We start from the raw sequence: 13,075 nt of genomic DNA on the forward strand, positions 1-13,075 counted from the left end.
GAAAAACTAGGCATATGGAGCAAACAGGATAGGTGAATTCTCATGGATCTTACATCCCAGTGTGAAAAAAGGCAGTAAGAGAGATAATAAATATGGTCCTTTTATATGTTAATAAGTGAAGTGAAACAAAGGGATCTGGAAAAGTGGCAACTTCAGATGGAAGAGAAGCTAAAGAAGTGATACCTGAGACAGACCATAAAGACTCCTAACTCTGGGAAACGAACTAGGGGTGGTGGAAGGGGAGGAGGGCGGGTGTTGGAGGGGAATGGGTGACAGGCACTGAGGCGGACACTTGACGGGATGAGCACTGGGTGTTTTTCTGTATGTTGGTAAATTGAACACCAATAAAAATTAATTAAAAAAAAAAAGAGAGAGAAAGAAAAAAAAAAAAAAAGAAGTGATACCTGACCTGGGATGTAAAATATGGGAATGAGCAAAAGGAGGCAGCCATGGGGAGAGAAACCATCTAGGGTAGGTAGTGGAATCACGCTCTTTATATTCCATAAACAAAGGTGGCCACTGTAGCTACAGGGTAGCAAGTAAGGAGATAACAAGAGTTGAAGTTGAAGAGGTAGGTCCTTGAGAGGCAGGGCAAAGGACCAAAATGCTATTCTAAGAGCAAGAAAAAGCCATTGGGAGTTTCAATCATGCATTATTTAATCTGTTCCTCAGTCTTCACACTGACTCTCCTATATTTCAAAACACTACTGCTCATGTCCCACATTCTGCATGCAAGCAAGTATCCCACACAACCATAGACAGACCTGCTAAACTTAACTAACCCCTTCCATAATCCATAGTTCTCACTTCAACTTTGCAGGGATTCTCCTTGAGAACGTATCTCTGGTTCTATGAGGGGCAAATTTATTGATTACAAAGTGTTTTTGCCTTAGACAAAATTTACTGGAATTTAGCTACTCCCTGAAAATGATACAGGTTGCACAAATTTAATTATATTCTAAGCAGCAATTTTGTGGCCTTTCAAAATGATAGCTTACATTGGGTAGCCAGATAAGTAAAGTAAATGTCTTCTGTTAGTATCTCATTTTAAAGACACGTATTGATTTATATACTTTTAAGACTATTATAATTATACCTAGTATAAGGCAAGCCTCCAAGAAGTTTGATAAATAGATCAAGATGCTGATAAAAAAATCAAATCAGCTGACCTGCCTTACCAGCCCTCTCTCACACTAAACTAATCCATAAAAGTAACCGAAGCCATACTCTACTCTCAAACTGGCTAAGAGAAACGCAAGATGCTGATTTAGGAAATGATCATTAATTATAAACAATTTCATATTAAAGAAACACATCGATGAAACACATTGCAAAATACTGTGCATTTTTTTAAATTTTTTATTTATTTATGATAGTCACAGAGAGAGAGAGAGAGAGAGAGAGAGGCAGAGACATAGGCAGAGGGAGAAGCAGGCTCCATGCACCGGGAGCCCGACGTGGGATTCGATCCCGGGTCTCCAGGATCGCACCCTGGGCCAAAGGCAGGCGCTAAACCGCTGCACCACCCAGGGATCCCCAATACTGTGCATTTTTAAGATAAAAATGAAACTTAAAAGAAATTTCACTTGCCATTGGCAACTTTTAACTACAGCCCTAGGTTCCCTGTCCTCACAGTTAGGATTATCTTGGAACAAAAGTGCCCTTTCTAACAGCCATCATTCTCTGTTCATAGACCCTTCTTCACTGAAATACCTGTTCCCATATAGATTATGAAAATGAGTCTCATTCTCCTCAAATGCTTCCTACTCTAAGCTCCCTTCCTGGGCTCCCCCAGTCACACTAAGCTCTCTGTCTTCTGAATGCCCATAATCCTGTCTTTTCTCTCTCATGTCCCCTCTTTGTCTCTCCCTTATATTCCAGATGTACCTGCCCTATCTTTGCCACCAGACAAGGAACTTTTTGGCCTACAAGTAATGATAGGAAACCTCACATGTTCCTAGAAACATCAAGAAATGTCTCCCTCCTCTTTACATAACACATCCAGTGGGCCTCCTGCCTAGCAAAAGCTAATACCATTTAACAAAGACCTCAGACATCTTCCCCCAAAGATTCTGATTGCACACAGAAGAATAAATACATATGTCAGTACAGAAATACTTACAGGTCATTTTTGTCTGTTGCCAACATAAAACATTTCACTGCAGAGTGGAAATTCCCATTCCTATTTTATGTAATTTAGAACAGTAACCAAAGAACCTGACCCATACTTAAAATGTACTTTAAAAGATGCGCGGGCTACACTCCAACCTGATTTTTCCGGTAGTCTTGCTGTGAATGTCTCAGCACACGGTAACACAGCCTCAGCATATACTTGTAAGGAGCATATCTTTGGTCCCCCAGATCTTCAAGTCTCAGCATTGAGCCTTCTCCTGCCTTCTCCTTAAAGGGTGCTTTAAGAATTCCAAATACCTATCAGTAAAAAACAACAATAACCCATTCTGATGAATGGAGGTATATGTTTTACAAATAAGGACATTGACTCAAGAACACTTTTGTAATATTTGAGTAGAATTCATATGAAGGATGAAAAAAGATTTAGAATACAGAACCAGCATATTAAGAAACAGAAAAAAATACCATTTAAAGGATTCCCTAAATTGACAAAAACATTTAAATAAAACATTTCATTTTGTTTAGAAATTATATTTTATTAAAATAAGAATATAAAGACGTCGGGTTGTACCAAATTACAAAAACATACTCAAATGAACTAAAAATAATTTCATTTCTGTAAGCTTTACAATTATTTCTACGGTGTTCTATAACTCTCCAAAATAATATAAAGAAAACATTTACTGTTCATCTGAAATTGACATCAGAAAATTACCTCCAAATACTGCTTCTAAACATCCTTTGGAAAGAGTTCATTTATTGTTCTTGGTACATAAAGATGTCGCCAAATCAATGAATGTATCGGTATTCAAATAAATAAGGTGCCACACGGGCAACTGGTGGTACCCAAGGACTCACATTACACCAAGGTTAGCAGCTGGGAAATATTTAAAAAGCATTGAGGAATATAACTCTTTTAGGCAGCAGGACAGCAGGTAAGGTCACCTCGAGCTAAGCTGGTAGATGAGTAAATTGTTTATGAAAGAGCACCTATACAAGGGCATGAGTGCAAAATAGAAAAGAATCGTCTTTTATGTAGTTTATGAAATACAATAAATTAAAGTTACTTCAATAATTTTATATTCACTAAACCTTGAATTTTATATTTAAAATACTGAAATAAAAGATTAGACATATGTTGGTTGAAATAATATTAATAAATCATTCAAGTTCCTAAAAGTCCAATGTTTTATACAAAAAAAAAAAGTCAAATGTTTTATACAAAAGAATGCTAATGTCAGAAAAGCCTTTGTCTCATTAGATTTACAATCTTTATTTTCTTTGAAAGAAGTGTTGATTTCATATTTTCAGACAATCAGCTAGAGAATATTAATTGGCGATGTCTACTATTCTCCCTTCCTATCGCCACAACATATATACTAATAACAGGATTTTTTTTTATTTTTTAAGTGTCTTCTTTGAGCTCACACGTAACTAATGAAGAGTACCATTACTTTGTAGCAATTAACTGAATATGAAAACCACATAAAAGTAGGCATGCCCATTTGTGCATATTATCAGGAAGTGAATTAATTTACTAGTGTGTTACGAACAATTTCCAAAAGACATAGTACAGGTGCAGCTCTAGACTTGAAAAAACCTAGAATATTGTATAGAGCACTTGTGACCTCATGAATAGACTTCTCTCCTTTCCTAAGGAAGAGAGGGGCAGAAGTAGGAAGTAGACGGAGATGGCACTTTCCAAGTTATCCTGGAACTTTTACTTAGAAAATTATTCCAACACCTTTTCTGGAGATAGTCTGACTCCATAGGTTTTGTGAGAGGTCTGTGGGAGGCTATCTCTAAGATGGCCCCAGTGATCCCTGCCTCCTAGAATTCACATCCTTGTACAATCCTGTCTCCTTGACTTTGGGCTGGATTTATCGACTCATTTCTAATAGAACACAGTAGAACTGTAGAATTGATGAGGTGTTACTTCTCAGATTAAGTTATTAAAGAGACCGTGCTTCCTTCCATCTAGGTGCCCTCCTTGTTCTCTCTTGGCCCACTCATTTCTAAGGAAAGCAAGCTTCCAAATCTGGAGGCAGTCTTACCAGAGGCCTTCAGGGGAAGTGATTTTTCTGCCTTTTGAGACTGAGATGACCGCAGCCCCAGCCAGCACCTTGACTGCAGTCTTGTGAAAGGCCCTGAAGAAGAACCACCCCCTTAAGCCACTCCCAGATTCCTAATCTACAGAAACTGTGAGACTAGTATCTGTTGCTTTCAGCCACAAAGTCTTGGGGTAACTTGTTACACAACAATTGTTAACTAACACAAGAACTTTCCTGATGCTATAATTCAAGAACATTAAATATGCAAATTTATTATATGAAAACATTCACCTGTGCCAATATGTTTTGTTCCCTCATTAATTTTTGACGTTCTCGGTTTGGCTTAGTGATAACCACATCCAGAACTTCTTGTCCATTATTAAGTACATCAGCCACAAAGAAGATGAGATCTTCCAATAATTTGGTTACAAACCTATCATAAAATGAAAAGAAAATTTTACTCTAATTTTGGAAAATATTTTTCTAATAAACACTAAGGACTGAAACATTGGAACATTGAGAGTATTTTGTAATAAAAATTTTTGCATCAACAAAACATCTAATTCAGTTAACATTTACCTAAATCTTTACAAAGAACAAGTTTTCTCCAGCTTCTCCAGCCCCCACTCTTGCCTCCAATTCTAATAAAGTATTTGCAAAAGGCAATTATGAAATAAAACCACATGAGCCCCAACAGGAGATAAGTGGATAGGCTAATTCCACAGATCCTTGCCTATGTCTGACCGGCAAAGAAGAGTATTTCCGCTTAAGGGAGAATAGCTCAACTTCTAAATTTCTAAATTCAAATCATTTTTCTATTGACTCAAAGTACATTTCCTACTCTTCACTACACCTCTACATCTCCAATGAACAGAACAAGGAAAATTTAAATGAAGTGTTAACAGATTTAGAACAAGCAATCAGCTGCTCTAAACTGTTCTTAAACTATTACCTGACCTATAAAAATCACAGCATTCTAAAATCATACACTAACGTTCACCTTTAACTCTACAATTTAGTTATCATGTTGATTGTTACTCGGACTTCAGTGGCATTTAGAACCTGAAGTATCTTGAAAACACTTCCTCCCTTAGCTTTCTTCTTCCTCTTTCCTTTGCCTGCTTTTTATCATGTTCTACATGAATTTTTAAATTTAAGTTTTGAAAAATTTTGTCCAGCAAATACATTTATATATTTATCCATACACCTCAGCATAATCACTCATTATTATTAGCATAGTCAATTAGGATCAGATCAATAAGAAAACTACAATACAGGAAATTCAACAAATCCAGAAAAGCGTAAAATGTATTCAGTTCGGAAACATCTTGATCTTGATCTCCAGATTTACCTCCTAAAAGAGAATGTACTTTCTTGGAGCCAAGTGGACATACTCTAATCCAGAATTTAGCCACCTACAGTCCAATTTCAGCATATTTCCAGGAATCAATTCCACTCCAACATTCCAGAGACTGTTTTCTCGGGGTGCCTATTTTAAATTTTAACTCAATCTGTCTCTTTTAGAAATGTGCCCATGCAGGATTCACTCACATAACCTTTGAGGGCAATTACAGAAATGTAAACTACAATTCATGTGCATTGAAATGTGGTGTGAATTTCTTTTGAAACTGTGGCCTAATGTCTTCCAAATCATTCCATTTTTCCTAAAAATAAAATTTATTTTGAACTCAGGGTACTTCAACAAATTGAAATTAAGTTGAACTTCAGTTAATATCTGTTCAATCTACAAGTCCAGTTTGAGCATAAATGTTTTCTATTAAAATCATTAATATTCTTTTTCTCCTCTGTTTCAAGTTAAGTGTGTTCCAATGTTTAGACATGTAAGGAAGCAAAATTGTGGGACAAGTACAAATCACTCTGCTTCAAAGTCTTGCAAATGGCCTGAACTGGTGATAGTTAATGGAATGATGATCAAGAAATTAAGTCTTAATCAAGGATCACTATACCTTAGCCCTGCTTGCACAGCCTGCCTTCTCTGATGATTGGCCAATGGAAGGCCAGAAAACCAGGCTTATCTTTGGATCTCTGAAACTGTTGAAACCCTTTTCCCCCCTTTCCACCTCAAGCAGTGACAAAGCAACTGAGTTTTTTCAGTTTAGATCAAATTCCAATTCTATACTTAGAAGTGGTTTAAGCCCACTTATTCACTCAATCGTATTAATTTGCTTGTACTAAAAACATTTTGCGAGAGACTTTGTCAGATGCAGCAATGATAAATAAAATTTTATATATATATATAAAGATATAACTAAAAATTATATATATACATATATATATGTATATATATGTATATATATATATAAAGATAAACCTAAAAAATAAAAAGCTTTGTGGATTAGGAACAAAATAAGAAAAACACAGTGATAAGCAGGGTTATTGTTCAATCCTTGCAAGATAACTGGGACTGAAACACATGGTAGGTCTTCACTTCCTTACCTCACTGAAGATATTAAAGCAGGAATTTTCTACCTTTTAATAGAACCTTAAAACTTTGGTGGCCCTTCTTCAGCTCTGGCGATGCAGTGGTAGGAGGAAATAGAGGAAATTCACAACAGGACTGGACCCAGCCACCTGAGATCTCAACAGCTGAAGCCTCAAATTAGAAGATGGACTTTTAGTCCTCAATTTCAGATCTGGCTTGGAACTAGCTGATATGTGCCAAGTGGAGGCAACGACAAAAGTGAGAGAGGAGATAAGTAAATGTAGAGAAAGGGATAGCAAAATCCACCAACGTAAAAAGAATCTTATTCAAATTTCAAAGCACACAAGGGAAATGGACTTGAACCCAGACCCATTGTATGTAAAAATCAAGAGGCCAGGGCACCTTGTGATTTTGGCTCAGGTCGGATGGAGTCCCATGGACTCTACACTCAGCAGGGAGTCTGCTTGAAGTTTCTCTCCCTCTGTCCCTTCCCTCATTTAGGATCTCTCTCGCACACACTCTCAAATAAATAAATAAATCGTTTTTTAAATTCAAGAGACTAAGTCAATACCAACAAAATGCAAGTAACAGGAAAATTTCAAAATCACTTTTAAATTAGTTTTTTCAACCAATAAAGAGATAAAGAAAGCAATTATATACAAAAAAGACAAATATATCTTTAAAAAGCAGATACGAATGAAGAACAGGTGGATACACAAAAGAATCAAAAGAAATCTGAGAAATAAAATTATAATCACTTAAATAAAAGTCTAATTAATAAAGGTAAATCATTCTGCACACATTCTAAAAAGTAGAGTGATTTATAAGACAGTATCAAAAAAATCAATCCAGAAAACAGCACAGAGAGATTTAAAAAGGAAAATTATAGAGACAGTTAAGAGATAAAAAGGATGAATTAAGAGGACCCAACATATATTGAATAGGAGGTTTGAGAGAGAAGAAAAAGAAAAGATAAAGTAGCATTTGAAAGAAAATGGCTGAAAACTGCATAATTAAAGAAAACATAAGTATACAGAGTAAAAGCATACCTTAAACATTAGGTAGGGAAAAACAAGAATTAAACTTCCTTAATTTTAAAAAAAAATTTTTAATGAGCTCAAAGATACAGAGAACAGGTTGGTAGTTGCCAGAGATGAAGAGTAGGGGGTGGATGAAATGGATGAAGAAGGTCAAAAGGTATAAACTTCTGATTATAAAATAATTAAGTCCTGGGGGTGTAATGTACAGCATAGCAGCAATACTTAATAATATTGTATCTTATATATGAAAGTTGCTATGAGAATAAATCTTTAAAGCTCTCATACAAAAAAAAAATATTTTGTAAGTCTGTATGGTGACAGATGTTAACTAAACTTATTGTAGTGATCATTTCACAATATCCACAAATATCAAATAATTATGTTGAACACCTGAAACTAATATTGCCAACTGTACCTCAATTTTTAAATATACATTAAAAAATTTCTTTGTAAACGCATCAGTGTAAAACTTCAGGACATAAAAGACAAAGAAAAAATGTACAAAAATTACCAAAAAAGTAAAGAAAAAAGGCCAATAAAGTAAAAATTGTATGAGCAAAAGACTTCTTAATGGAAACAAAATATGTCTGAAAATAATTACATTCTAATTTTAAAATATGGAAGAAAAATAACTGTCAAAACTAACATTCTATACATAATTAAAGTAGTATTTAAGATTGACAGTAAAATAAATGATTTTCATATATTTAAAAATTCAGAAGATTTATAACCCATAGGCCTTCACTAAATGGCTTAAAGAATAAATTTTAGCAAAAAGAAAAGTGAACCCAGAGAGAAGATGTGAAAAGCAAGAAATAAAAGCAAGCAGAAGAGATAAAATAGAATGAGAAATACAATCCATAGAAAAAAAATTTTAGAAATAAAAATTTTTAATAAAAACGTGGTATATCATAATTTATAGGACACATATACTCCTTTGTAGATGTCAACTATTATAAAATAAAAATTTTAAATGAAAACAAAAAACACAGAACTATATATCTAGGCATCTTTCCAAGAAAGATGAGAGGAAGAAAATCAGCATAATTAAACCATTCTGAGGTACTTTACTCCCAAGAGCAGAAGAAAGAAATATTTAATAGCTTCAAATTTTGTAGGAAAGAATATGCAGTTAAAATGTATGGCAAGGGATGCCTGGGTGTTCAGTGGTTGAGTGTCTGCCTTTGGCTCAGGTTGTGATCCTGGGGTCAAGTCCTGCATCCAGCTCCCTGCAGGGAACCTACTTCTCCCTCTGCCTATGTCTCTGCCTCTCTTTCTGTGTCTGTCATGTATAAATAAATAAAATCTTTTTTAAAAACGTATGACAAGAATTTATGGGCAATTGCTAAAGAATAGCAGCATGACCCAAAGCTTTTAAACCAGTAGAGGAAAAGGAACAACAGAGAGAAAAATATAAACTTTATCAAACTAACAGAAAGCAAGAAAGCAGAGGGAAAAGAAAAAAAGCTAAAGAAAAAAATTAGAATAAATCCAAACAAACAAACAAAAAGAATAAATCCAAACACACTATTTCTTAAATGCAAAATAATTTAAAGACTATCAGATTCTACTTTTATTTATCTATCTGTTTATTTATTGTCTTGAGGTCTTTTATATTTTATACACCTATCATCCCGTGAATTCATAGGGAATGAGTTCCAGCAGCTCAGGCTCCTTCCCATCGGTTCTCATAAAGTGTGTGCCTTTCTCTTTGGCTTCCTTCTTTTTCTGATCATTTCCTTCTCCTCTGCAGGAAGCTATCTCTATTGTTTGAGTACTTAATACTCAATACATACATTAATTCTCTTGGCAAGAATCTTGCCCTTGTTTGTCCATGACAATGCCAACAGCATACTGGGTAACATGTAGACTCTTCCATTTTTGCCATGGTAACCATGGTAATGTGTGTGAGGTGCCTCTTTCTGAACAGTGTCCATTCCCTTGATGTTCACAATATCATTTTTCTTGTACATTCAGATGTATGTGGCCAAGGAATAGCTCCATGTCTTCTTAAAGGTCTAGAGAATATAGTGGGTGCCCCTCCTCTTTCCATTTGTGTTGGTCATTTTGGCGAATTACTGGAAGATGGGGGCTCCAGATGGAGGATATCAAATTAGGTGAGAAGTTAAAATGGTGGAATAGTAGGGGGACCCTAAGCTTGTCTTATCCCTCAAACACAGCTAGGTAAGCATCAAATCATTCTGAACACCCAAGAAATCGACCTGAGGACTGAGAGAACAAACTGCACAACTAGAGGGAGAAAAGGATCAGATTATATTTTTAAAATCTAGCTCCCTGGGGGTGCATGGGTGGTTCATTCAGCTGAGCGTCTGATTCCTGATTTCTGCTCAGGTCGTGATCTCAGGGTAGTAAGATCGAGCTCCACATTGGACTCTGCACTCGGTGGGGAGTCTAACTGAGATTCTCTATCTCCATCTCCCACTACCCCTCCATCCCCAAGTAAAATAAATAAATCTTTTTTAAAATATTAAGAAATAAAAAATAAAATCTAGCTCTCTGCTGCTTACAGGAGACATTACTAAAACAAAATGACCAGAAAATCTGAGATAAACTGATATTCAAAAAGAGGCATTAGACAAACACTAAACAAAAGATAGCTAGTGCAATAGTACCATCAGACTAATAAAATTTAAGGAAAGGTGACATTGCTAAAGGAAGATATTAATTTTGAATTACAAGGATTTCTGATCTGAAAAAAACAAACAAACAAGGATATCTGATCTGGTGATTCCATGTGGAATGACCACTATCCTAGATCCTGAGTTTCTATAGTAGGGAATTAGAACCAACCTCAAACCAGTAAACTGCATGAAGACATGGCCATACTCTGTGCTGTTCACAATCACATTATCAGCATGTGTGCATGCTGCATGGCCCAGTGCCTGGCATATACCAGGAATTCAAAAAACATAAATTAATTATATCTCTGAACTATAAATGCTGCTGAGGAGCTCATCTTTTTCTGTACCCTCAGAAGTAAAACATAGTGCAGAAATTCTGGTTTATTGATGTGTCCCTTCTTCAAGCCCTGAACACCATTTTACCCCCTGTCCATCCTCCCTCCTCTCCCACTCCAAATGTGTTCCCAATACTCTCTATTTTGTTGGTGTGACTATGCACAATAAGATCAGAAAATTCCACTGAAAAGTATCTGAGGTTGAGGATCTTGTAGCCTAGCATAGGAGCTTGCACCTCCAGGGGCCATTTCTGGGGCAAGTAAAGGGGGAGCTTGAGAGAGAATTCAAACAACACAGGCATTTGGAGCTAGATCTGCAATATTCTAACACCTTCCCTCTGACCTTGTCTCATTCTTTCTGGTTTTGAGTAAAAGAAGATCTAATAATAACTTCATTCTCCAGAGGGGGAAAAAGTCAGAGTTGTGAGGTATTTTCAGAAAGAATTTTATATTGAATTCTAAAACAGAGAAAATAATATAAATGTATTCAAGTATGCCAATAAGTTCCACTGTACTGACAGGCAGCTTTGAACAAATTTTGATGGGAGATGACTTTTCTAAAATTACTAAATTAAGATCAATAATTGCAACTTCATATTTCTCAGGCATATTTCTCTTTGCTCTGATATTTCTCACTCTGAAACATGGGTAAGAAGCAGGGAAAATAAAAATGCATGATCTCTGGTCATTCCTGGTCCAGTACCATCCTTCGAGCATCATGAGAGGTCAAGATTCTCTCTGGCAGAAACTAAAAACCAACTTGCTCAGGATTACAACCAGCAATGGGGGAGGGCTTGTATCTGTTCTTTACTTGTCCCTTCTTCAAGAAACACCTCACTGCTAGCAAGGGAGACTTTTTAAGTGAGGTGAGTAAATTTCTGTGCATATATGAGAGTGACAGAGATAAAGAAATGGATTCACCAAAAGGAAGCACTGATAGACAAATAACAGGCAGATAAAAAGTGCTATCTGCACAAGCAGATTCCATCACATATCCTGATCTTGCGTGGATATTTAATTATCTGTAGTCCAGAAGAGCAGGGCAGTTGTTTCAGCTTCTGGCCTTTATTTTCTCCAAGAAGGTTCAAGGTACAATTGGATATACAATAGTTATTTTCAAAGCCATGTTTGTTAGGGAAAAAACAGGTAAGAACAGAAAGAAAGATGAGAAACAGCTATCCCATTTGTTTGCATATTCATGATGTTTTTCTATTGATAGGAGTGGGAAGAAGCAAGTTGGATTTTTGTTCCTTTGTTTATAAGATATACAGCTAAAAGTTCAGAAAACCTAAATGTTTAGTTACAGAATATTTCTAAGATGACCCCATAAAGCCACCACCCAGACCAGAAAATGGAACACTGCAGGAGCCTCTGTGAATGCCTTCCCTCTAAGGGGAACACCATCCTGATTTTTGTGACAATTACTTTCTTGCGTTGCTTTATAGTTCTGCCAATTGCTTAAGCACTCCAAAGAAATAGAATTTCATTTTGCTCACTTTTGAGCAGTACAAATCATATGACAGTGAACATATCTGTGTCTAGTTGTCAATGTAATTTATTGGGTGCATCGATGTTGTTACACATAGAAGTAGTTCATTTATTTTCATTGCTATACTGTATTCCATCATGTGAATTTACCAAAACTGTACTCACCTATTCAACTGGTGATGAACATTTTACGATTTTAGATCTTGTGTTATTTATAATAAGGCTGAACATTCTTAGTTAAACATGTGTCCTGGTGCACATGTGTAGGAGCTTCTTTTGGACAGATGTTCAAAAACATTCAGCCTAGAAGAATTGGTGAGTCATGGAGTGTTTGCTTCTGTGTGTGTGTGTGTGTGTGTGTGTGTGTGCGCGCGCACGCACACACACTAAGAACACTTATGAGATCTACCCTCTTAACAAATGTTTAACTGCACAATACAGTATTGCTCACTACAGGCACAATATTGTACAATAGATTATCTTGTATAAATGAACGTTTATACCTATTAAACAAGATCTTCATTTCCCTTGTCGCCTGCAGCCCCTGGCAACCACCTTTCTACTCTCTGTTTCTACTCTCAAAATAGTTAGACTATTTTGCAGTACTATTAACAATAGCCAAGATATGAAAACAACTTAAATGCCCATTGATGGATGAATATTTAAAGAAAATGTTATTTTATACATGCAATGGAATATTAATCAGCTTTTAAAAAGAAGAAAATCCTGTCATATGTGACAACATGGGTGAACCTGGAGCACATTACACTACGTGAAATGAACCAGTCACAGAACAAACTCTGCATACTTCCACTCATATGAGGAGTCATTTCTTTCAAGTGACTGTCAAACTACTTTTCCAAAGTGTTTATACCAATTATCATCTCCCTAGGTGTGATGAGAGTTCCAATGTATGAACGCCTGGGAAATTGACAAATAGCTT

General features: G+C 35.9%; 1 protein-coding gene across 5 annotated transcripts in view; it reads right to left on the bottom strand.

Annotated features, from left to right (window-relative positions):
- Positions 1-13,075, bottom strand: part of ITPR2 (inositol 1,4,5-trisphosphate receptor type 2) — a 471,510-nt gene that overhangs the window by 324,891 nt on the left and 133,544 nt on the right. For all 5 annotated transcript variants that reach the window (XM_041735326.1, XM_041735324.1, XM_041735322.1 and 2 more), the window contains 2 exons: positions 4,476-4,617; positions 2,269-2,430 (listed from right to left, as the gene is read on the bottom strand). In XM_041735326.1, coding sequence (XP_041591260.1) covers positions 2,269-2,430; positions 4,476-4,617 — 304 coding nt within the window. The remainder of the gene's footprint in view (positions 1-2,268; positions 2,431-4,475; positions 4,618-13,075) is intronic.

The sequence above is a fragment of the Vulpes lagopus genome, chromosome 21, assembly GCF_018345385.1.
Source record: "Vulpes lagopus strain Blue_001 chromosome 21, ASM1834538v1, whole genome shotgun sequence".
In the NCBI taxonomy this organism is placed as follows: Eukaryota; Metazoa; Chordata; class Mammalia; order Carnivora; family Canidae; genus Vulpes; species Vulpes lagopus.